Source organism: Oryzias melastigma, linkage group LG13, assembly GCF_002922805.2.
Source record: "Oryzias melastigma strain HK-1 linkage group LG13, ASM292280v2, whole genome shotgun sequence".
NCBI classification, from domain to species: domain Eukaryota; kingdom Metazoa; phylum Chordata; class Actinopteri; order Beloniformes; family Adrianichthyidae; genus Oryzias; species Oryzias melastigma.
In genome coordinates, this window is record NC_050524.1 from 16,383,798 (window position 1) to 16,407,792 (window position 23,995).

The 23,995-nt window shown below is 38.2% G+C and overlaps 3 protein-coding genes across 7 annotated transcripts in view; 1 reads left to right on the top strand and 2 right to left on the bottom strand.

Moving 5' to 3' along the window:
* Positions 1-2: 2 nt before the first annotated feature.
* Positions 3-4,083, top strand: cep57 (centrosomal protein 57). 3 transcript variants are annotated; one of them, XM_024278038.2, is made up of 11 exons: positions 3-384; positions 590-776; positions 1,069-1,248; positions 1,319-1,437; positions 1,527-1,652; positions 2,058-2,135; positions 2,205-2,297; positions 2,757-2,837; positions 2,956-3,176; positions 3,253-3,397; positions 3,483-4,083. In XM_024278038.2, exons 1-11 carry the CDS (start codon positions 337-339, stop codon positions 3,651-3,653), a joined length of 1,449 nt encoding a protein of 482 aa, XP_024133806.1. In that variant the 5' UTR covers positions 3-336; the 3' UTR covers positions 3,654-4,083. The 3 variants fall into 3 exon arrangements, with proteins under 3 accessions (XP_024133806.1, XP_024133807.1, XP_024133808.1); XM_024278039.2 differs by having other exon boundaries at positions 2,211-2,297; XM_024278040.2 differs by lacking the exon at positions 1,069-1,248.
* Positions 4,084-4,223: 140 nt separating this feature from the next.
* On the bottom strand, positions 4,224-6,933 carry LOC112150003. Its single transcript, XM_024278041.2, has 3 exons — positions 6,510-6,933; positions 5,814-6,030; positions 4,224-5,697 (listed from the first exon to the last, which is right to left on the bottom strand). Exons 1-3 carry the CDS (start codon positions 6,826-6,828, stop codon positions 5,568-5,570), a joined length of 666 nt encoding a protein of 221 aa, XP_024133809.1. The 5' UTR covers positions 6,829-6,933; the 3' UTR covers positions 4,224-5,567.
* A 1,526-nt stretch (positions 6,934-8,459) lies between these two features.
* The window catches only part of dock10 (dedicator of cytokinesis 10), a 67,153-nt gene continuing 51,617 nt past the window's right edge, over positions 8,460-23,995 (bottom strand). For all 3 annotated transcript variants that reach the window (XM_036214793.1, XM_036214792.1, XM_036214794.1), the window contains exons 33-56: positions 22,747-22,863; positions 22,059-22,176; positions 21,835-21,956; positions 20,599-20,713; positions 20,193-20,259; positions 19,795-19,842; positions 16,395-16,505; positions 15,859-15,968; positions 15,662-15,777; positions 15,000-15,137; positions 14,736-14,918; positions 14,546-14,656; positions 14,252-14,467; positions 14,119-14,176; positions 13,481-13,582; positions 12,968-13,074; positions 12,765-12,887; positions 12,574-12,687; positions 11,384-11,530; positions 11,101-11,311; positions 10,173-10,363; positions 9,992-10,092; positions 9,766-9,904; positions 8,460-9,395 (exon numbers count right to left, since the gene is read on the bottom strand). In XM_036214793.1, the coding sequence (XP_036070686.1) occupies positions 9,348-9,395; positions 9,766-9,904; positions 9,992-10,092; positions 10,173-10,363; positions 11,101-11,311; positions 11,384-11,530; positions 12,574-12,687; positions 12,765-12,887; positions 12,968-13,074; positions 13,481-13,582; positions 14,119-14,176; positions 14,252-14,467; positions 14,546-14,656; positions 14,736-14,918; positions 15,000-15,137; positions 15,662-15,777; positions 15,859-15,968; positions 16,395-16,505; positions 19,795-19,842; positions 20,193-20,259; positions 20,599-20,713; positions 21,835-21,956; positions 22,059-22,176; positions 22,747-22,863 (2,913 nt within the window). In that variant the 3' untranslated portion in view covers positions 8,460-9,347. The remainder of the gene's footprint in view (positions 9,396-9,765; positions 9,905-9,991; positions 10,093-10,172; positions 10,364-11,100; positions 11,312-11,383; positions 11,531-12,573; positions 12,688-12,764; positions 12,888-12,967; positions 13,075-13,480; positions 13,583-14,118; positions 14,177-14,251; positions 14,468-14,545; positions 14,657-14,735; positions 14,919-14,999; positions 15,138-15,661; positions 15,778-15,858; positions 15,969-16,394; positions 16,506-19,794; positions 19,843-20,192; positions 20,260-20,598; positions 20,714-21,834; positions 21,957-22,058; positions 22,177-22,746; positions 22,864-23,995) is intronic.

Genomic DNA, 23,995 nt, shown 5'->3' on the forward strand with positions numbered 1-23,995 from the left:
TGTACGTTCGTTTTAGTCACCTTTGAGCACCGCTACTGCCAAACCTTTCAATTAGACGGAGTTTCATCCACCGAGTGGCTAACGGGCCGGCCTAGAATAAAAATGATTCACTTACACAAAAGTGTTGCCTCCTCTGTGCACTGGGAAGGCTTGAGTATTTTTTTTATGTTTACACAACGAATATAGTGTATTTGCACCGTACGCGCAAGAGAAATTTTAGCTATTTAGCTAAACTCGACGCTGTTAGAGTGAATTTTCGGCACTCATTAGCTTCGCCGGAAGAGTTTTTTTTTACAGTTGGAGCGCAGTTCAAAGCTGACTAGTGGGCTGTTTTCAATGGAGACGCTTTCAAAAAGCTTTGCATCTGGTCCCACCCGAGAAAAGGTACAAACAAAACAACAAAACTAAGTAGATCTGTACAGCAGCAGCTTCTAATACTCGATACAACATGTGATGATAAAACAAGCTATAGCATCCATCACATGTTTAATGTAATCTGTTTTGAGTTTCTATTCAATCATAAATAATATTAATTTTATTTATGCTTGAGTCAGCTTTCAGTGATGTTAATCCTGTTGTTTCTGTGCAGGACTCGCGCCCACTTCCATCACACAGTGGAGTTGTGCCTGACAGCATGTCCATGTCTTCCTATAGAGACTATCCTGCCCACTGTCCCTTTGTCAGCACACTGGTGCATCAAACCCCCCAAACACGTATTCAATACCCGCGTTGTCCAGTATCACCCAGCAAAGCCTTCCCTGAAACAAAAAGCGCAGGTAAGCTTCATTTGCATGTTTTTGCACAATGTGTGCCACTTGCACGACACTAACAATGTTCCATTCAAAGTTTGTGGTGTGTCCAAGCTCCATGGTTACACGGGAAACATGATGCTGCCCAACCTGAATGTCTCGGTTACTTACTCTTTCCTCCACATCATCACACGTCACCTCCTCCGAGCCAACAAATGCCAATCTGTGACCACTTTACCAAAACGTGCATGTATGGAATGATACAATTCTAGTCACGTTCTTGAATAATGCTCAACCATTTCATGTCTGCATCACACAGCCATCTTATCTGCCCTGAGAAACCTCCAGGAGAAGATTAGGAGGTTGGAGTTAGACAAAGGTGTTGAAGAAAATGACACATCACACAGAGTTCTGCCAAGTGAACACGTTTCACAGAGACTCTTAGATGATCAGACAGACACAACAAGAATGGTGAACGACCAGTCTCATGGTAACCAAGGTGAATAGATAAGAACCATTACTTTTGAGCCTTTTTCCTTTTTTTTCCTCATTAACTTTGATCTCAATAGCCTTGATCACCCACCTTGCTGCAGCGGAGTCTCGCTGTGCGAAGCTGGAGCGACAGTTGCAGCACATGAGGAGGATGCTGCGCGGCGAGAGGGTACAGGGGACCAGTCTCCACACTCAGGTGGTTCACTGAGTAAGAACATCAAATTTAAATCGCAAAATTTAAAAGAGAATTTTTAAAGAAAAGTTTTGTTTTCTTTTGACATACAGGAATTCGCAAAGAAATCAGATGCTGATAAACAGTCTCGAGCAGTGCCTGACCAAACCCGGATGGAAAAGCTGGAGAAACTAGAGGAGGAGTATTTGAGGCTGAGATGTGCACAGAAAAATGCAGAGGTGCATCAAGTAATATATTTATATGTAACATAATAGAAAAATACATATTCTGAAATATTTCTGCAACTGTCAATCTGCAACCTTTAATGCTCAAAGAACCATTAGGTCCAGTTTCTTACTGACCAAAACCTAGCGATAGCTGCCCACTTCATGTCTAGAAAATTAAACTTTTTTTATGTTTTTGTAGTCGGTAAGCCTCTCATTTTCAAAATATAGCTTTTACATATTTACAATAATTGAACTATAACAGGGTTACATTAATATTAAAATATTAACATATTTTAGAAAATATTTATTGTAATACTATAACATGGTGTTTTTATGATTGGAATCACAGTAATATATTATATTCTAATATTCATCTCAACATAAGCCATTTAACTTTGGTTACTTTTCTTGTATCAGACGAAAATCCTTGAATTGGAGGGAAAAGTTCAGGAAGAGGAACACCAGAGGAGGCTTATGCAGGATAAAGCTAAACTGGTAAAAATAAATACATTTTTTTTTAAATACATTTGTATTTATTTAAAGCACATGCATTTTTATTTTAAGCTTCAGAGGGGAATGGAAGCCAATAGGATCTTGCTTCAATCAGTCTCACCTGCTGCGTCCAAACGGTCTAAAGGAAAAATGTTGAATTCAGAGGTAAGAAGCTCTGGATGAGGAGTATTCAAATCTTTTTTTTGAGCACCTGTCATAAGAGAAAATCTGTCTTGATTGGAATTTGCCTAAATTTGTTTGTTTATATATTTTAAAGCAATCCTTAATTTGATATTATTCTGAGGTTTTGTGATTGCTTAATGCATAGAAGTGCATCTAGTTGCATTGTTTGCACAAAGTCAAAGGTCCTGAATTCAGTTGAAGAATAATATTTAAATTTAAACTGACAGTTTCTTAAAATTATAGCTATTTATGAAAGTTGTTTTAATTTTGTAGGGTTTTTGATCCTAAAAAATGATACTTTGTACTTAATGATAAATACAAATGTGTATATATTTTTCAAACCTTTTTTATAACAGCAAAAGTCCAAATTTGTTTTTCTAGTTCAATGGCAGATATACTTACTACTCAATTTGAAGAAAACATTGATTTCACTCTTCTCAGAAACCCACTCCCCGGCAGGTGATCCACCCAGAGCCACACTATAGACTGAATCTCCGAGATGTGCCTTTCGTTGCCGGAACGGTACTGTTGATGTTTATAATTTGTCGCCACAGCACAGAACTAAAATTAGTTAACAAATGACCACTTTTGCTCCGGCCGTCTACCTCTCACTCTGCCTTCCCGCCTTGTCGGTTTTCAGTCGGCCGGCAGCAGCCACTCCGTCAGAGCTAATGTCCAGGCAGTGCTGTCCCTCCTCAAACAACACCAGCCACACCTCTGCAACAGCTGCGTCCTGCTTTGCAACTCCTCCGGGACAGGTTTCCAGAAGCACCCAGACTGTTCTTCCTCCTCGTGTGCCAGTGAGGAGGGACTCTCCGAGCTTCTGCAAACTCTTCAGGATGAGCTGAAACTGATGAGTGTGTAAGGAAAATCCGAATCACTTTTTTTTTTGGAGGGACAATTAGTGATTGAGCTAAGTTTTCTACTACTCCAACAGGGAGCAGGACAAGTTGATGTTGCGGTTGGAGAACAGTGTGTCTGAAGAGAAGAGGAAGGAACTTCTGAGGGAGCAGGAGAGGCTTCTGCTTAAGATGGAGAGGAAAGGAGAACAGATTCATAAGCTCCACAAATACAAATCACAGGTAGGTTATTGCCAAATCTGTGTTTACTTAGTAATGAATCAGTTTCCATTTTAAGACTCTTACCTCTTTCTTTTTTTCCACTTAGGTAAAAAAGTTACAAAAACCCAGTTCCAGCCGGAAAAGTGGGAAAGAAGTAGCCTTTTCCAGCAGAGGGCGCTCTGTAGGCGCCAAGAAAATTCCACCAGGAGAGGGTAGTAAGAGGAATCTCAGGCTGCTGAGGGATATGAAGGTTCTGCAGGCTTCATTACGGACCTGAAAGCCACCAGTGCAGAAACCAGAGCTGTCCACCTATTTCTAATTAAATGTTTTTATGAAAACTGCCACATAGGCCTTCTTGGGGAAAGAAATCTATATTTTAGGAATGTTTGTTCAAAATATTACAAGCCAAATTTTTTTTGTTTGTTTTATCTGGAAGCTCTTCTTGGCTAAAGTATTTCCTAATACTCCTAGGTGTGTGTTTTTTCTTCATTGGATTTCTTCAATTTATTTTTCACCACCAGGGGGCAGTCTGCATACTTTTAGATCCTACAAAATGACCAAATGAAAAGAAAGGATAAACTAATTAATCAAACAACATTTTTGATCCCTTGGAACAAGAATCCAATTTTTTTTTCTATCAAATAAACTACACCATCATGCTGTACTTAAAGGTTGCTGGGCTATTATAAATTTGATTCTAATGATTCTTTGTGTTTGCAATGTTTGAGTACTAAAGACATAAAAAGATGCAGGTAATGTATTCCACTCTGCTTGTTGCTATCTAAATCAAAACTATTGTGAATTGCAGCTAAATCTATGAAAAATACCGGCTGCATTGCAACAATGTTTACAGTTACACTAAAGCAAAAATTCAGTTTAGATTTGATATAATAATAATAATAATAAAAATAATATTTTTGTATGTTTACTATGTATTCCTCATGCTCACACGTGCAGATTAGCATCATCTTAATTTTTTTTTTTCCCATACATACAATTTTTGACACTGCTGTGATTTCCCTGACCAAAAGATTTGACCAGTCAGAAAAAATAAAATATTTGGTTTTGAAAGTTTTGGGTCAATATTTGCATTTATTTTGGAAAATGTTCCATTGTGAGGAGCTTTTCATATTAGGGGAACAAACTGTTTTAAATTGGTAATGTTAGCTTACAAGGCATAATTATTGAACTTGTATTTCCTGAATTAATATTTTTATTGTCAATATAAATACAAGCTTATTAATAACTAATAAATGTATTTTTTCGTTTGGAAATGTCTTGCAGTCAAACACTCTGGAGCAAATGACAGTAAAAACAGAATTGAGTCCCAACAGTTACACATTTTTTTAAAGTTTTTAAAAGGCAGTAAAATCCACCATTAGATTATATGACTTATGTCAAAGCAGAATGATGAATATCTTTAAAATATTGTCACTGGAACTGTTTTTGACAAACAGAGAATTAAACATTTCACCCTCCTGGACATCTGAATGAAATCATTTAGTTCTGTGAGGTCAGCAATGAAACTTTAAACACAAGCAGTATCACAGGTCAGATTACCTCAGCAACTCAAACTGGATCGTTGTTTGGTTCTGTTTTAAAGTAACATAATGTACACATTTCTAAATGTAGCGGTTTAACAGGAACTACATCAATAAAGCTCTTTTGTCTGGGATTATTTGGTTGAAGGCAACAACTGTGGACGAAAACTGGTATTTAACAAAGCAACAAACGTTCTCCAGTTCTGACTGCAGCGAATACTGTTATTGGAAAGCTAAAATAACATCTAACAAATATAGATGAAGAACAAAGTTCAGAAAAAAAACAAAAACATACATTTATATATTCAAGAAGTAGGTCAAATAGCCTATTAATCACATTGTCGTTTGAACCGTGATGAAAAAATAATGAAGATGAGGTAGCTCAGCTGGTCTGACTCAGCCACCACAATTGTCCACAAGAGAATTGTCACCTGTAGGTTTGTGTGTCACCCTGCAAAAGCAATGACTCAGGTTAGGAGGGGAGTCCAGACACCTGATCCGAACGGTCCTCAGCCAGATCTGGGAGTTAAAGAAGCCTGGACTGCTACAAAATTCTTATTTTCAGCATATACATGATCTAAACTGTCAGATAAGGAACCCAACGTGGCTCTGAGGAAGAGTTTGTTTATAAAAGTCTTTAAAAAGTCATCTCAAGAATCGGTCTCAGTTATAGAAGCCAGGTCTGTCACTCTGGGCTCCTCCTGGTGTTTGATCAGAGCGGGCCGGCTGGTGTAAATGTCATCAACGGGGAGAAGAAAAGTCACAGTTTTTACCTTTGCCCTGCAAAAACAAGCAAACAATGAAATTACTATAAAAAGTTTGACCCCCCAAAAAAACACCTCAACCAATCTAATTGTGAACAGATTTTCCTCAAAGATGCTGAAATCTGGAAGCACCTGTTTTTATGAACGTATTCCTGAAGGGAGTGTCGAGCGTTCACTTTCTGCACTTCTGCTTTGTCAGAAAACACATCCTCGCCCTGCTGAAGTTCTTCTTGCAGTCTCCTCCACGCAGAGTTATTGTGGCCACCCGCGTCAATCCTCGGCCTGCTTGTTGTCACCCCAGAGAGATTAGAGCTTGTAGAGTATCTTCTGACGGTCATGACCGTGTTCTCTGTCATCCAGCATAAAAACAAGTGGAGCCATAAGCATACAGGGTTTATAATGTTCCAAAGTGTCATGAGTCAGCACATAGTCTACCAGTATGTTCATAGTTTTGGGGAGATATAGAAATATGTCTTAGGATATCACCGTAATTGAAAAACTCATGGATTCCTTTGAATTGGGTCAATGATGGTGTTTTTAAATGTTTTGTCTTAGTTTTCATTTACATGATTTACAAAAAAATAGTTTTTGTTTAGAGATAACTTGTTATAATCAAACTGTTTCTTAATTAAATTAAATTCTTGTTCAATCACATTCAGCAACTCATCAATATTTTTCCTGAACAAAACACATTGGTATCATCAGCAAACATAATGAATGTCAATTTTGTTAATATAAAAATGTAATTAAAGTAAATTGAAAATAATCTAACTGAAATATTATATTGAGATATGTAGACTAAGAGATATTGGGTGATAAATCTTTTACCTTTATATTTTCCTTCCAAGGCTGGCGCAGAAGCATTCCGTCTCAGGTTCAAATAAGGGTTTTCCACTATTTCTAATGTCTCTTTTTCCTCAAAGTCCTCTTCTGGCGTGGGCCCAACAGGGTGCCGTGCGTGGCCCCCGCGCAGCTCCCGGTTCTCCGTCTCCAGCTTCTTGATTTCATCCCGCATCTCCATGATGACCCGCGCCAGGCCGCGGGTGCTCTCCATGGTGCTGCTGCTGCGCTGCCAGTACCACGGCTTCCCAAAAACCGGCGGGGACGTGTGCAGCAGAAAGTCGGCGTGACCCTGCGGCTTTAACATGCTGGCCCCCGAGACTTTAATGCGGTCCTCCTGCTGCGCGCCTGTCAGGCGTCTTTGCGTCTCTCAATCTCAGTCCAGATCTGGCTGTGGGAACATTATGTCGCCTTTCACCACTTACGCAGCTGAAAGGGCTCCGGTGATCTGCCAGCAGCACCTGGAGGATGTTTTATTAATCAGCCCCCAGGTCCAGTTTCAGGAAAGATAAGCAGGGATCGGAAATGAAATGCTCAAGAGCCTTCTATAAAGTTGGAGACCTACTGAACTTGCCTCTGATCCCATTGTGTATCATGTGTAGCCAGACATAAACAAGGTTGTGAGATTTTATTTGCTGGAGAGAAAAACAGTTGGATGCTGTTTTAAAGTCAATTTATAGGATGAGGAGATGTTCCACTTTAAAACACACACAACCCCCCCAAAAAGGCCAGTAACCAGTTGCATATGTATCACTCTTGGGTTTTATTGTCTGTGAGTGGGACTCAACGATCCTGGCTGAGAGCAACCTGACCCTGTCAAAGTCTAGGCCACAGGGAGCGAAAGAGACACACGTGTCTGTAAAGAAGAGAAACCCAATCAGGCCTCCATTTCTGGCTCACAAAACAAGCTCAGGAGGGAGAGGAGGAAAGAATTACCAACTGGATGGAAGCACAAAACTCTGAAAGGTCAGTGCAACTCGATACGCTTCACCTCAGGTACATAAATGAGTGAGAGTGAAGAGACAGATCTAAATGCGCCAGCTGTCTTGTCAGACAGATGGAAACAGACTCGCATAACCACATGCGGTCTTTTACCACCAGCTGTGTGTATGCAGGGACACTTAACCTCTTCATGTGACCCAAATCCAAAGCTCAGCATTAATAACTAAATACCTGGCTTGCTGTGTTTCTCTCTGTGTGGTCAGTAATCATCCACTCTCCCAAGGTTGTGCTAAAACTTTTGTTTGTGAGAGTTAAAGTTTGCAAAGTTGTGAATCTTTTTGTTAATTTGGATGCTGGAGATGGGCGGAGTTTCACACTCATACAGTAGATACAACCTCTGGAAATATATAATTCAGATCTGATTTTATCTTGAATTTCTTTTTATAAAATCAATTTGTTTCTAAAAATGTAGATTGTTGTAAAATAATATAGAGCATCCAATCGTTTCAACGTCTTTGCTTTTAAAAGCAGCTCTTTATAGCTGTGAATAGAATGGAATATATCATGTCAAATTATAGATGTGATTAGAACAATGTGAAAAAAGTTAAGTAAAGACAACAAACTGAATCACGATTTGCAAGTTAATGTTGAATTTGTCTCTTCTGCGATCAGTCTAGGTAGGACCTGATCTCCTGTTTTCTGACCCTGCTCCGTCTTTGATTGCTTGCCGCCTGCCCTGACCCTTGCCTTGACCCTAACAACTCTAGTCACTTCTTGGATGCTCCCAAGCTCGTGGGATTAAATAATACAGATTTGAGCTTCATGTACACTAATGAGAACTAATGAGTTTTGTTACAATGGATGATCGAAATCAAAACCAGCTAAGTTCTTCCTCCTCGTCAAAGTGTAACAACAGCATCACAAAGGAAAGGAAATAAAGGTCAGTCATGAATCTAAATCAATGAACATTACCAAATTTTTTATTTAAATGTTATACATAAAACTTTAGTTTTTTTGTTGTTGAGCTAAACAAATATTTCTATATTGCATATTTGATAATAATAATAATAATTAAAAAAAAACATTTCAAACATTTTTAAATATTATTCTTATTTACAGTTCAAAACAGTACAGGAAATAATAACAGTAACAATGCAATTTCCAATATAAAAATGTTACAAAACATCTTTCTTTTTGTGTTTGTTTTGTAAATTGGAAAATTGACAAAATGACATTTCCAGAATGTTAACAAGGATAAAAAGTAGCAATGAGAAGCTGATCTACATTCAAGCAAGATCCAGAGGTGTGTTCAGCGTCTTTTAAGTGCGGTCCTCTGACTGATTCGTGTCAAGTATATGAAATAATAACCTTTAAATTGTTTGAAAAATTGTTTTTATATGTACAGAAAAAGTGTAAAAACTGTCATCAAAATGCACCAGAAAGTTTTAAGTTACAAACACAGCTGAACACACCTCAAGGTCAGTAAGGTCACTGTTCTCTAAAGGGTCAGGGTTGTAGAAAGAAGGCCCATGTTGTGTGTGCACATGTCTATCAAACAGTATTTGCTGGCGAGTGTCTGTCAGTATGTACATGTATGAATCAGCTTGCTGGGATTGGAAATCTAAATCGCACATGGGTCGAAACAGACAATATCTAACAGTCCAGCAGCCTGGCCTCTATTGAAGACGGTCAACCACAACAGGACTACAGACTACCACAACCACAGTCTACACACTTCTCCCCTTCTTTTTTACACGTCATTGGTCACAGTCCACGATCCCGTCCCTCGTTGCAGCAGGAAAACACTGCAACTCCAAAACAAGCATTTCGACCATGTTAAGGCTCAGATGGGCACAAAGGTTTTCTGATGAGCCAATTGACCATTCAGTAGGTGCTGTTCCGATCCGTTCCTGGTTGTCTTGTGAGAGGAATCTAAACAGGAATAAAATGCTGTTATTAGAGCAGGATGATGGGAAAAAAATACCTGAAATTTGTTGATAAATAGAAAAGACAGCATGGAAAGCAAGAATGGATGTGACAAGACATCTTTTGAAAAAGACATACCAGCCTTAGATAGACAGCTGTTAGACAAAGAGGATGGAGTGAAGGCAAGAAAGCATGTTTGAAGCTGCAATGAGAGAAAAATGTGAGAAAAGAAGTAGATAGTTGCAAAATAAAATTCTGATTGTCATAAAAAAGCAAAGTTTAACAATTAGTATGCCATGCAAATAAAGCCAATGCAGAAAATGCAAAGAGGTGGTAAGTCTGTAGTATAAGAGGGCCTATTATTTTGCTGTGAGACCTGTTCATTCATGATGCCAGAGAGCTCAATCAGCATGTCTCGGTAATGAGCTCTCATCTCCTCCTGGTACTCCAGCTGGTCCTCCTTGATGAGACGCTCATTCACATCCAAAGCTTGACCACAGGCTTCTGCAAACTGCCTGCAAAGGAAATACAACCACATTTGAGCACATTTTATTTAAAAATAATAATGAAAACACTATATTTGTTATTGTATTACAAACTACCTGAAGATCTCCTTAAGAAGTTTGACCTGGTTATCTGGGTATTTCTTTGCATTCTTCTCCTCTAAAAATGCCCTGGCGTAAGCCATAGGTCCGGCATTCACCTGAGTAAGAAGAATCAGGTCATGTAAAGCTACACACCTGCTGTCACAGACATTCACCTGCACATTGTAAGAGACCTCACCTTGACACTAACACTGCCCTGCAGTTTTAGTTGCAGCCGAATCATGTCCACCTCCTCCATGTTGCAGAGCTGGTTGAGCTCGGAAACTTTACGTGACATCTCATCAATTGCCACTTCGATCGGATTCATCTCTGTGCTTTGCTGCTCCACCACCTCGATTCTCTTTTTTAAATAAGGGAAGCTGGAGCTTGCTGGAGAGAAAGAAACAAATACATGCAGCTGAGACCAGCTCTTCTGGTGGCCGTTTTAGTTTGGCCACTAGGTGGCGATCATGCTATAGGATTACTCCTTTTTCCAGAAGAAGAAGAAATGAGCAAAAAAAAAAAAAACGGTTAGACCACACATGGTAACTTTAAGAAATATTTCCTTAAAAGAGTTTGGAAAATTCATTCCTGTGAGTATATAAAGATGTTCATTAAGTCAGCAATCTATGATTAGATTGACCGAGCATTAGCATTACCTGTGCTATGGGAAATCCCATTATACGTTAGCATCGAGCTAGCAGACTTTAACATTAGGCTTTAGATCAATCTCTACTTATTGATTATTGATCTTTAAAGCTTAAATCGATTCAGATCGGTTTTATCAACCCAGCCCTAGTAAATAGGAAAGATGCTGTGTCTTCTTTCAGGTACTATTCAGTTTTACCTTCAGCTTGTTAAAAGTAAAAAAGCGGTTTGATCATTTTGCAGTAATCTACAAACAAGTTATGGTTTTACCTAACACACATTTAATCATTTTTGCACAATTTTGAGCAGGACTTGATAGTCCTCCAAGTTGTTTAAACTCTTTACCCACAACACAGAAACTTTGAACACCATTCTAGGACATATTTAACATTTAATTTGGAAAAATGCTTTCATTCAAATGGATCATTCACTCAATGCATCATTGATGAAAATGTCTCCAGATAAAAGCCGACACTCACTGGTCAGTATGGTGCGCCTCTTACACTGCTCCTCAACATCTCCGTGTTTTTTTCCTGAAAGCGTGAACGGCGTCTCGAACACAAAGCGGCTGATGTTGTGGTGTCGTTCAAAGTCTGTCCTTTTGTCGTGTTGCTCTTTCTCATCAAAGTAGGGAACCACATATGTCACCTGGATGTAGGCAAACTTGGGGTCCAGGTCTTTAGGATTCACCTTCACATCAAACACATCATGATGAATTTATCAGTAAATCATCCGTTTGACTAAATATGTACAAGGTGTTACCTTATTGGAGTCCTGGATCATCTTGACGTTATCGGCTCCAAACTTGTCTGAGTAGAGCTTGAGCAATCTCTGGGAGACTTCTGACAGTCCTGTCAGCTTTGGCTCTTTGTAGATGAACTCTTTACTTTCTTCCTCATCAAAGAAGCCCTGACAGAACATGCAGATTTAAAAAAGTTCAGGAACCAAAATTAAATAAAAAAAAAAAAAAACAACTTGGTGAGGACCAGAACAGTTCACATTTTCATCAACAGTACAGTTCATTTTTTTTGTTTTGTTAGGGGGCTTAACCAATAAAATCGGTGTCATCGTGCTTTGGATGGAACTTTAAAAGCATCATTGAATTCTGTAACACTTGATAATAATGATCCCTTTATTAACTTTAGTTATGTATAATTAAGTATCATTTAACAATTAAATAATGTGTTAATAGACACTTTTATTCATTACTTTGCATTACTAAATGTATTATTTCACGCAAAAATGTCTGTTAAACACGTAATTTATTAGTTAAATGACATTATTAAAGGAACCCTTTATATAAAGTGTTGCTCTGAATTCAAAGGTAAATAGGATCTTATTGTCTGACGCAGGTGTGTGAAGTCACAAGAGGGGAAACATCTTTATCAATGGGTTTATTAGAAAGTCAAATGGACCACGATAAGCCTGACCCAGGCTAATCAAAGGGCAACAGAGGCAGATGTTAATACTGGTCAAAGGAGAAGAGAGGAAAAAAGCAGTTAGAGTGGTAGGAAAAGTAGAGTCAAGGCTAGTCCAGACTTACCACAATCTTTATATAGAAAATAGAGAAGGAAGAAAAGAACAGACAAAATATTAACCACTTTGGACTTTATTTTTAATTTAGTTTAGGTTCCAAAATGAGAAAAAATCTAAAAACAAATACAACAAAAGAATAAAAGTTTGGTTCTTAAAATCTTAACTTCAAAATGGTTCTCTTCTTAAAGTAAAATCCTGGCGTGATAACATGTTTTTAGTCATTTTTGATAGGTAGGAAGTCTAAATTCAAAGAAAGACTTGATCCTCAGTTTCCATCTTCTGAATGTGAGATATAAATTTGACATAAGTTTTGTGTTTCCCTCAAAGAAATTATGTATTTGTCAAAAAAAGTAAATACAGATGTTCATTACTTTTGATAAAAGTAATATAAAAGTATAAAAAAAATTGACGCTCACCTGCCCATAGAAAGCTACACGGTAGTAGCGACCGAAAAGACGTTTTTCCGCGTCCACCACCTCGGTCACCTTCAGGTAGGACCGATGAATGTCATAGTAAAGCTCTGACAGTCTCTGCAGATGCATAGACGGTATACATTTAGAATGGAATAGCTTCACCCAGTGAACCTGTACATCTTTGAAGAAGCTACCTTAAAGTCCCTTCTCTTCTCGAACACAGCAATCACAGGTTTGTTAATGTCTGCGATGAGTTCGTATCTCTCAGATTTCCACAGGTAATCCACACACTGCTCCAGCTGCTCCACTAGAGTGTCCTACACGCAGCAGAGAGAGCGCCAAGAATGAAATCGATGACATTCTTACTGCTTGTTTAGAGTCAGAGGCTAATACTGACCTCAGTGTACGGAGTGTCTTGTGTACCGGTGTCTTCCTTCATGGCACCCTCCTCCTGAACGTTAGGGCTGATGCACAAAAACGCAGCCCAACCCATGGAAAACGATGCTGGGGTATTTAACAAGACAGTTTGTTTAGAGTCCTGTATAATTTTCACAAAAAACTAAAACTGATGCTGATGGAAAGCTCAATTTGATGCATAAAATGACACAACTGTATAAAATAAAAGATTTCTTTACTTTTTTAAAAGTAAAAGAAAAAGAAACAGAAAACATGATTGCACTTTATTCAAAGCGTGAAGTGGCCCGCAGTAGTGAAAAAAAAAAAAAAAAAAAACAGATATTTGCATTTGCTTGTTTTACACGTACATTTTAAAGCACATGACCAAAATGAGAACCACCTGAATAACAACTACTTCCACGAATTTACAAGATGATTAGTGCAAACCTATAATCTCCAATGCTTTAAAGTCTGTTCCCCCACCCTCCACAATGCCCCAGGCGCACACACTCACTGTCTTGATCTCGGGAGGTAGTTAGTAAGGAGCTACATTTAAAGACAGGGTTTTCTTCGGGGGACACAATGGACATCCTGGACTTGTCAGCTCTCCAGTAGCCTGTTTGGTAGGAGGGGAGGAGGAGGAGGAGCAGCAAGTTTACAAAGTTTCTGCCCATTTTGCTTTGGACTTTAATGCTGAAGGACAAGCCGAATGAGCTCAAAAAGTAGAGTTGCACATGCAGAAAAAAAAAGCCATGCTGCAGACAAGCACATGCATTTAGAAGTCTGAAACAGACAAGCACATAGGATCGCACTCAGCACATTACAAGGCATTAGTTTCTACTTCTATTGGAAGGCGGGAAGGTATGTTAATGACATGAAAAACAATACTACTATTACTAGAGTAAAAACTCTTTTTCATTCCATTAGTGAGATTTTGATTCCACTACCATGTTTATATGAAGAACCGATGTCTGAAGGTTTCAATGATCAAGTTAGGAGTAAACTTTCATGACTTGAGTCATGAAAGAGAGCAGTGATAAGCTGACTGAAATGGTGTCTGAAAAGATGCAAAGCAGTGTTTTATGCACAGATCTTGTGCACACGTATGCTCTCAAACAAAGCATGTGCAAGCATCAGCATGTGTGGACGAACCTCTCCTCTTCAGCGATTCAGCAATCAGGGCTGAGATGTGGATGTAGCACATTGCAGCCTGTGGAGGTTGAAAAATAAACGTGTCAAGAAGTTGGAAGATTTACAGAAATAATTCCAATCTGACCTCTCTGACCTCTGACAAATCCCCGTTGCGCACGTGAATTTTAGCCATGCTCTCTAGCCAGGTGCGTCTTAGCTCTGGCGTGCTGGCATAGGAGTTTGCCAGGCTGTACTGCAGATCCACCAGCATCTCTGGATCTTTCTCATGCTCCTTCATTTGGGCTGTTGCCATCAGAACCGTCCGGATCCGTTTGGTCAGGTCTTTCACCTCAGCAGGAAACGAAGTGTTCTGTGGAAAACGCAATAAAAGTACTAAATAATCTGTCATTATCTCTACTAGGATATTGTTCAGAGAACTTTATGGTACCTTGAGTGGTGTATCTCCATTTGCAAAGTTATTGATGATGGCTAAGGACTGTTGAAATCGTGAGCCACCAATTCCAGCATCAGCTATCAACTGGCTCACTGCTTTGATTACCTGAAGTAGAGATTAGGGTTAAGGCTTGAAGAAGCCATAATAACATTTATGTTTTTAGTATTTTTCAAAACTCACGGACCTGCAAATGTGAACGAACTATTGATTTTCCCTTTGTAAACTCAAAGTTTTGTCTCATGAAAAAGTAGAGCAGGGCGGCTGCCTCTGTCTGAGTGGAGCTGGATCGATGATTGCAGCATTTGAGGATCTCAGAGCAAAGGCACCCGCACAAGTCCGCTTTACCCTGGAAGAATGCGCTGGGGAACTACGGAAAGTCGGAGAGGACAAACTGCACATAAGAAAAACATTCTCCCATTAATGTTATATGATTTGTTTTTTCCTGGACCTTTTGTACAAAGAGTCTGAGAGCAGCAAAGACATGCCGCAGGGTGGCGGTTGACTGGTTGATCTGGAAGAACAGCAAGTATGTGTCCAGGACCTTCTTCATCAACGTGTTCTGTCCATCATCCAGCAACAGCTGCTTCTATAGACATCATTTTAAAACAGAAAGCAGAAAGAAGGAATACGTTTTATTATTGTTGCAACGAGAAATAATACATTTTGCTTGCACCAAAAAAAAAAAAAAAACATTTTGCCACCAGGTGGCAGCGTAGCATAACATGTCTGATTTTTAAAATGTATTTCATGTCCCATGGCTGTCAACACAGCAGCCAACATAAAAAATAAATCTGAAAAAAATGTTTAATAACTGGTTTTCATACTTTTTTAGTATTTCTAATATTATTGACTTCTATCTATGACCAAAAGTGAATACATTGAAAAAACTTTGGCATAATTTAAGAGATAAAAAGGCTATGCAATCATAAAAATTCAAAATAAAAGCTTATTTAAAGAAAACAAATTGTGTGAATTCACTTACTGCAAACTGTCACACAGTCACCTTATATAATGTAACCAACAGAAATAAAAAAAAAATCTAAAAAAATAAAAAGTAAATATTATGTAGCATTAACTATACCTGTATAATGATAAACAGTGACCACAAACCTTGTGGTGGTGAACAAAGAGTTCAAGTACATCCAACACAGTGAGGGCCACTTCTGTCGACAAATTGGCTTCAATGTCTGTGGGGCTCAGCGTATCTCCCTCCTGAATGCTACCATCTAGAGATAAAAATAGATATACGTAAATAACTGAAATGCACAAAAATAATAATGACATTCCTCCCTTCTATTGGATATTACCTGTGTCCATCATCTGCAGCAGCTTGGGGTTGGTGAGTGCGTTTTTGCCTCTAATGATAGGCATGGTTTGGGATCGAGCATGCCGGTGGCCTTCGCCTCCAGATGCCATCCTAAACACAAGAGAAGTCGCCCTCAGCTCTTAATAACTACAAGATTCGTTTGACTTTTTAGCATAAACCTTTGAAACTCTAATGAGCTTTAACAATTTAAATCAAATCTGCTAACATGAAACACTCCAAACACGCACCAAACACTGCGGGTATGAGGAGGGGGCATGCTGAGAACACAATTACAATCTGTATGTAGCATGGACACAGCATGGTTACGAAAATGAGGAATACACACAGGAAAGAAAATCCAATTTTTATTGCATATCTAGGTGTTCACAGCTATGTGTAGGTTGGATCTGTATTTGCATAGACAAAATCCTTTTTATATTAAAAGCAAATATTAAACATTAAAAACGCTTCCAGCAAGCAAAGACTCAGCTTTCTCAGTTTAAGTCAGTCGTAGATTCTGAGGTGGGCGGTTATTACCATTGTGAGAAGATGCTTGAGGACTGAGAGGACTGGGAGGGGTGGTTAGAGCCCTTCAGGGTACCATTGGCATGGGTTGACTGGGCCAGCTTTACTGCCGCTGCTAGCTTCCTGTTCACAAGCCAACCCCATCAAAGGTAGTATGAGTTAGTTTAGTCAAGAAAGCCATTGTTTTAGTGTTCTTTTGTTGCCAGTCACTGTAACTGCAACTGTAAGTGGTATGCTAGCAGCTGCTTGAGCATGCCATCATCTGATCAATGGATAAGGTTAGTGAAAGCACTTTGCAGGGCAGAGCTGGTTTGGCATTTTGTTGTGGCGCAAGGCAATAAGAGAAGCTAGATTTTAAGCAATAAAAAGGAAAGCAGACAGATCTTCAATTTGATTTGGGTGTAATGGGAGTAGATGGAGTCGGGAGGAAAAGTTCTGCCCATACAGAGTGCATGGTCAGCCAGATGGAGCCAAAGAAGAGTCAATGGTTTTATGTTGCTACTTGTGTGTTAGTGTTTGAATTTTTTTGCATATAGATGAAAATAAATAAAAAATATTGATGGGATGAAAAATAGGATATATGTTAGCATATGTTCATGTGATGGCCAAATGAAGTCTAATCCCAAAGCTGTTGAACTCTGAGTAAAGGCAATGGTGTGATGGACAGATACAAATTAAAACAATTACATTTGATGCGAAGATCTTTTTTTAAACGTTCCTTTAAAGGCATTTGTTTGGAAATTTAGAACATTTTTGTTTAATATAATTACATGTTTTGACTAATCAATGTAAAACCACCAGAATTAAAATTATGAATTATTTAAAAATAAAATAAATAAAACTAGATTTTAATAAAAAAATTACTCCAAAGTAGAACTGATTAAAGGCTATAATAAATTAAAGACCTAAAAAGAATAATGCCATATTTATCAAATTATTGTCTTTTTATTTTCTTTTAAATCCAGCCCATATTTAGACAATGGTAAGGGTTACATGCAACATCAATGAAGACAGAAAATAGCAGCTTGATGCAACACAACATCAATAAACATGCAGTCCCACTGACGGTCAATTAACAGCAGCACCATGCATAGAGGGAGAGGAAAAAAGCATGCGTGGTGATGGAAGCTACGGTATAAAAGCAAGGTTAATCACAGAAAAAAACACTATAGTACATTCTTGAATGTACCATAACACACAATATATTGTAATAATATGTCTGTGAATTAAACATTAAAAATTTTTACTAGTACTACTAGTATAAACAATTAAAAACACTTTTAAAACATTATACTTCAATATTTTCCTAGTTAGAAGTAGGTGTGGTTAATTATCAAATCTTTATAACATAAGCTCAAATACCGTTTACTGTATAAAAGAACTGGACAGAGCAAGAGTTGTGTCACCCATAGAAAACACCTCACTTCTGGCTCCAACCAACTCAATTCAATCACTATTTTTCTGCAATTTGTCCATCGCTATTTTTGGAAACTGATGTCCTCAGTCAGCTATGATTGGTCCATGTTGGTCTTAACCCTCGTTTCCACTGAGCAGTCTGGTCCGGTACATTAAGGAGTAGTATGGGACGGACCAGTTAATTCTGGCGAGCGTTTCCACTAAGTTCAGTCTTACCTTCGCTGGGTTTGTTTTCATGGCGTATGCGTGGTGTAGACCGCCAGCGCAGTATTGTAGTGCGACGACTATAATAGTAACAACAGTGGAGATCATCCAGCAGCTCGTCTTTTTTTTTTTGCTATCCTTCTGATGTGTAACAGGAATTTAACGTTCTTTGAAAGAAAATTGTGGAAACTGCAAAAACCCGAATGCTTACAAACATTGTAAACAGTAGCTTAAATGAGCGCTATATTGGCACTTTCTGCCAATCAATGAGTGGCTTCAGTGGCTCTGCCCTCAGCTTTTCAACTACCTACAACCAAAGGGGGCCCCCAAGAGGTACGGTTTGGTACAGTTTATTAGGTCCCTTTTACGCTCAAAATACCAGATTGGACCGTACTATACCAGAGCGCTCAGTGGAAACGACACTTTAGTCTACATTTCTACAGCAACCTCTCTCTCCAATCAGGAGTAAGCATGCTAGAAGGCCACACCCCTTCCACTGAAAGCAAACTTGGAAGAATCTGTCAATCAAAAGCTTTGCATGTTCAACACCAGACTACATACTTTCATTGAGGCATCTGGTCAATTTATAACTTGAATAACGTGCACTACAGCAAACATATCATGAAAAGAATTAAGATTATCAAGAACATCCTAAAATATGGTAATAGAGCAAAACTTTTATTCTAATGACTAATTAATAGCTGTTTATTTCTCTCATTGAAATGTCCGTATTTTGGATCCACTTCCTGTTTAAAAGGCTAGGGGAAAGGGGTTCTTCAGTCAAGTTCTAATCTACATTCAATGCCAAATACCAGAGATGGTTCAACAACATCAAGCTACTGCCCCTAACATTTTGAAGGAACCAAAAAAATCTATAATTACAAATTTATTGCTAAGCAGGTCTCCAGAAATGAAAAAGCCTACATTGTTGTCTGACCCAACATTATGTTTAATTCAAATTTAACTTTATTTGTACAAAACTTTTCCTCTAAAGAACATCTCAACGTGCTTTAAATTATATATAAAAAAAAAAAAAAATATTATAATACAATGTAAGTGACATGTTATGGTACATCATTAATTTAAATTTGATGTGTCTAAGACAGAGTAGACAGACTTATAACTACCAGTTGCCTATGGCTTGATATTACGCATGAATTTCAAGTAGCCAACTACATCCAGAAACCCTGGCTAGGCTTCCAACTATCTTTGTTCAATTAATGCCTCCCCACACGCCACAAAAAAGCAGAGTGTTCACTCAGCATTTTGTTGGCTTATTTGTAAGAATCCAATTGCTGCAAAGAAAAGAAAAGGCTGATTTGATTAGCTGGGAGGAACCAGACGACGGAGGAGCCTTCTTGAACCAAAGGCAGTGCTTTGTAGGCACGCACGATAACAACCCCCATCCTATGCTTGCCAGTACAATATCCAGCAGTGATTCCTTCATCACAGAAGGATCCAGGAGTTTCACCTCCCCCTTCTCCTTCCCTCTCATAGCTTCTCTCCTCTTGAAGTTCATCCAGCAGTGTGCAAACGCACACAGAATACATATTAGTATCTCTGCCTCACCGTGACTGACTCATTTATTTGTGTGTTCTCACATGTCTCTGTTTGCCTGCTTTTACACTAGTGTGAACCCATGTATAAGCATGCTTATATGAATTATTTATCAGTAGGCGTTGGGCATTTCAACCTTTGGCTGGAGTACATACAGTATGTTTGGTTAATAAGCAATTCCTGTGTCTACAATATCAGTAGAAATGCACATCAGACAAAAAAAAAAAAGACGTACCGGGCTATATGGCGTTTTCCAAGAAACCTGAAGTGCTGGAGACAAAGCCTGGAGAACAGACCATCAAAAGCATGATTTTGTTTCTGTGCTTTGTAAGCTAAAAACTATTTAAAATAGCTTCATGGAATCAAACTGCAGCAATTGAACAGTTAATTCAAAGCACTCCTTGGCAGAAAAAGGGCCCAAGCTGGAATTATGGGGCTGTTTTTCTTCTCTTTCTGTGCTGTTTTTTTCTCATTTGATCTCTTTTGGAACAGGGACTTGGTTTCCTCAAATGTCAAATGTCCCCATGTCTATAGCTGTCTCAGATGTTTTTCTTTTCTGAGCCAACGCGGCTACTGGATTTTCTAAATGGAGTCATTGCAACACTTTAAACTGAAATTAAGGAAAGTTCTTACTCCAGAATGTTGAAGAAGTCAGAAATTTCCTGATGAATGGCCCGATGCCAGTAGGACACCAGCACATCTGGAAAGAAAACACAATTGTGAAAGAGATTTTCTCATACTGTCATTAATAAAGACCATAAAGGCAAAGATGTGGAAGCAAACGAGTCAAATACAGCTCTAACTTCAAAAATCGCAAGATAACTTTGGGCCTAATTGTAATAAACAGCTCAAAACATTAAAATACACACGTATTTTTCTCTAAGTTGTCATGCAGATTTTCTGTAAGTTTGGTTACAGCATAAACACCCAACGCCCCTGAACTGTTTCCAGTGGGGTTCAGCTAAAAGGTTCAGTTGCTAATTCATCTTTGTTAATACTCTTTTCTTCTTTAGTTCACTGTTATAATGTCAATTCTCACCTTCAGATAATGTTTTCATGATGTGCAAAAAGCACATGAGGAGACTTCGAGTCTCTGCTTGGTCCAGCTTGTCACAGCGAGAGCCGTAGCCAATCAGAGACTGGGGGCGGGCAAACTAAGAACAGACATTCAGACACAAACGGATTCATTTTTTTATCGTGGGCATTCAATACTTCTGAATTGAATTGAATTTATTTATTGAATAAGAACAGATATTAAAAACATAGACATAATGTGAACAGAAGTCCCATATCATAATGCTAGCTAGTTTTCCGTAAGAAACAACAACATATTTCTCAAAATATAAAACAATATATTTACAGTATATTCTATACATGGAAGCAATATTAGTATATTGAAATATATTGACATATTTCAACTATTACCGCTTTCTCATAATGAAATCCATATATTGCTCTATATACTGAAATATTCTATATAATATATATATATATATATATATATATATATTAAAAAATAGGCTGACCATCCATATATTGCAAGATATTCAAAATATATGGGTTATGACTGACATATTGAGATTTATTTCTTAATATATTGGCAATATATCTACATTATTTTCCAGTATATTGCAGTTTATTTTTGTTTTGTAAGGGTTCCAGCATTTGTCCTTAGATGTTTTCTTTATGTTTTATAATTACAAATATTTGTAAAATGAGAATGAAATACTGTATTCTGGATTTGTTACAGTGATTTTTGGCACAACTTTAATCTCCAGGGAGAAAACCCAGACATTTAACTAAGTAATTTAAGACATTTAAGTCTAAATGTTCAAATGTGGTTTTACCCTCAGGTCAACTTTGTAGAATCAACTGATATCCATGTAGATTCCGAATTTTTTTTATTCTCGACATTTAAGTCTAAATGTTCAAATGTGGTTTTACCCTCAGGTCAACTTTGTAGAATCAACTGATATCCATGTAGATTCAGAATTTTTTTTATTCTCAAAGCTAGCTGAACCAAAAGGTGGGGTTTTGGAAATTTTCATTGAAGTATTCTCACTTTGAAATAAGCAAATAAGTATGAAAGCATTTAATTGACAAGAAATGACATTATCATCCAGTATTGAGAGAGGTGCAAACCTATACATAGATAAAAAAAAAAAAATCTATTTAAGTCTTTAATATTGGCTGTCTAGACTGCTGCATGCTGTTTCAGAAACATAAAATATTAATTATGATGCATATATCACCAAACTGGGCTTTATTGTCACACCTTTTCACAGCCATCCATTTTCTCACTGTTTCTGTCGCTGTTGCTAGGGTTGGAGTCCACGCTGATCAGAGAACCTCGAGAGTCAGCCTGGTTACCCATAGCAACCGCCAAGGATGAAAAGGCTGGTGGAAGGGGGGTGGGGTGTTAGCTTTAAAGTCCCTATTCACATTTTATTGTTTAATATAGACGACTATGGTAGAAGCAAATAAACAGCAACATTCTACCTGTGATAGAATTGAGAACTTCTTTGGAAAAAGAGGCATCCACGGAGTTGCCATGGCGAATGACGGCAGTCGGCCCTAATGCCACACCCCCTCCCATGCTGACGTCATCTCGGGAGCCCTGGTGAGGGGACAGACAGGGAGGAAATACTTTTATTTGTCGGATTGTGTCAGCTTGCAGAACATTTGAGAAGTTTGTATCATACCAGTGCAAAGTTTGTCTAGAATTATTCCTGGTTACTTCAATTTTGCTACATAAAGTTTTTGCAGCACAATTTAAAAACAAAATGAAATTAAGTTATATATAATAAATAAAATTAGGAAAAATTATTTCCGAATTTCTTGTGCCAGAAATAAACTTTTTGCAAAGTGGCATTCATCTTTGCCTCCTTCCTTTGAGAAAACGACGTTTAATGACTTTTCAAGGTTTGAAACTTTCAAGTGCATGGTGGCAAAAGACTATTTTTTACAGGCCTGCTTGTGGTTGTTACTTGAGTGACTATAAAAAAAGAAAAGATGAAACATCTTGAGTCCATTTATTTTTTTGTTCCACTATTATTTTAAACTTTGCCATCTTTTCCCGTTAAGAGGGAGGACACACGAACAAGAATAACTGTTATTTTCTTACCCACTCACTGGTGATTTTCTTCTTTCATTTTTTTTTGTTAGACATTTTGATTTGGACTCTTACTTGGTTACTTGATGTGAAGTAAATGGGAAAGAGATCCCTTAGAAAGAAGCGGGGCATGTTGTCCAGGATCAAGCCGTACAGAGGCAGGTAGAGGGATGCGATCCTTGCTTGCTTCTCCTACAAGAACAGAAAATCATATTTATTTGTCATGCACTTTATGATGACTATCATGAAAAAGAATTTCTCTTCAACTCAAAAAGATGAGCAGATATGCTTTAAGACCCAGGAAAATTGTGTTTTTAACATGTTTTTGAAGGACTTTTCTTATAATGGAGGACATATATAAAGAAAATTAACATTAAAACTGCATTTCTGAGTATTTCTTTATTCAAATAATGATGAATCAGGAGCAGAGGAAAAAATGCAGTGGAAGCGGTCTATCTACAGCAGATGGCTCTTATTGGCTACGGGACGGCTGCAGCCACAGGCTCTACTGCCAAACTCCCTGCTATTTATTACAATTTAGGTCTTATAGCCCCAACTTCACAAAAAGTGCTGCGACTCAGCTCTGGCGTCCGGCGAAAATTCGAACAGAATGAATTTTATTTGGAGCACCGGAAAAGGCCAGATCGCAGAGCTCGGATGTGATCGTATGCAGTACAGGTTCCTCTCTCAGTTTTAAAGTTAAGTAAAGACTCTGGGGGTCGCATCGCAGTCCAGGGTTACTCCGTGCCAATAGTCCCGCCCACAACTCAGAGGCAAGTTTCTGAAGTACTACTGCAGAAACTATATCCAAGAAAACGACACAGGTTTTTAGATTTTTCCTTAAAACCTGCATACAAGTAATTAAAAGAGGGCTGGGAACACTTTTACGATAGGTCAAAAAATGATTGGAGTGAGAATAAAATCTAAATTTTTTATCCAGTGAGAGAAACACTTGATGTTTACTCCTGGAAAATCATGAAGTGAAAAAAATTCTGATCCATAAGCTATAAAAAAATAGCTGCAAACCCTTAAAATCAGTTTTTCCCAGATGACTGTGGACTTCCAAGGATCAGTATTCAACACTTTTTCCCCTCTGTATTTCTCCCACAGAAACATTTGGGTTTGATTAAGGCTCATACACACACGTCTGGATTCTGATTACACTTTTGCTATTGTGACGTGGTTGGAAGCACTTTACACGGGCAGTTTCCTATGCCTTCAAGAGCCCCTTCCCAGCATTCACTTGGAGGTCTGCAAAGCTTGCAGCTGCTGTGAAAAATCATGTTGGTGTGTAAGTGTTTATGAAGATGAGTCACAGTGGAAG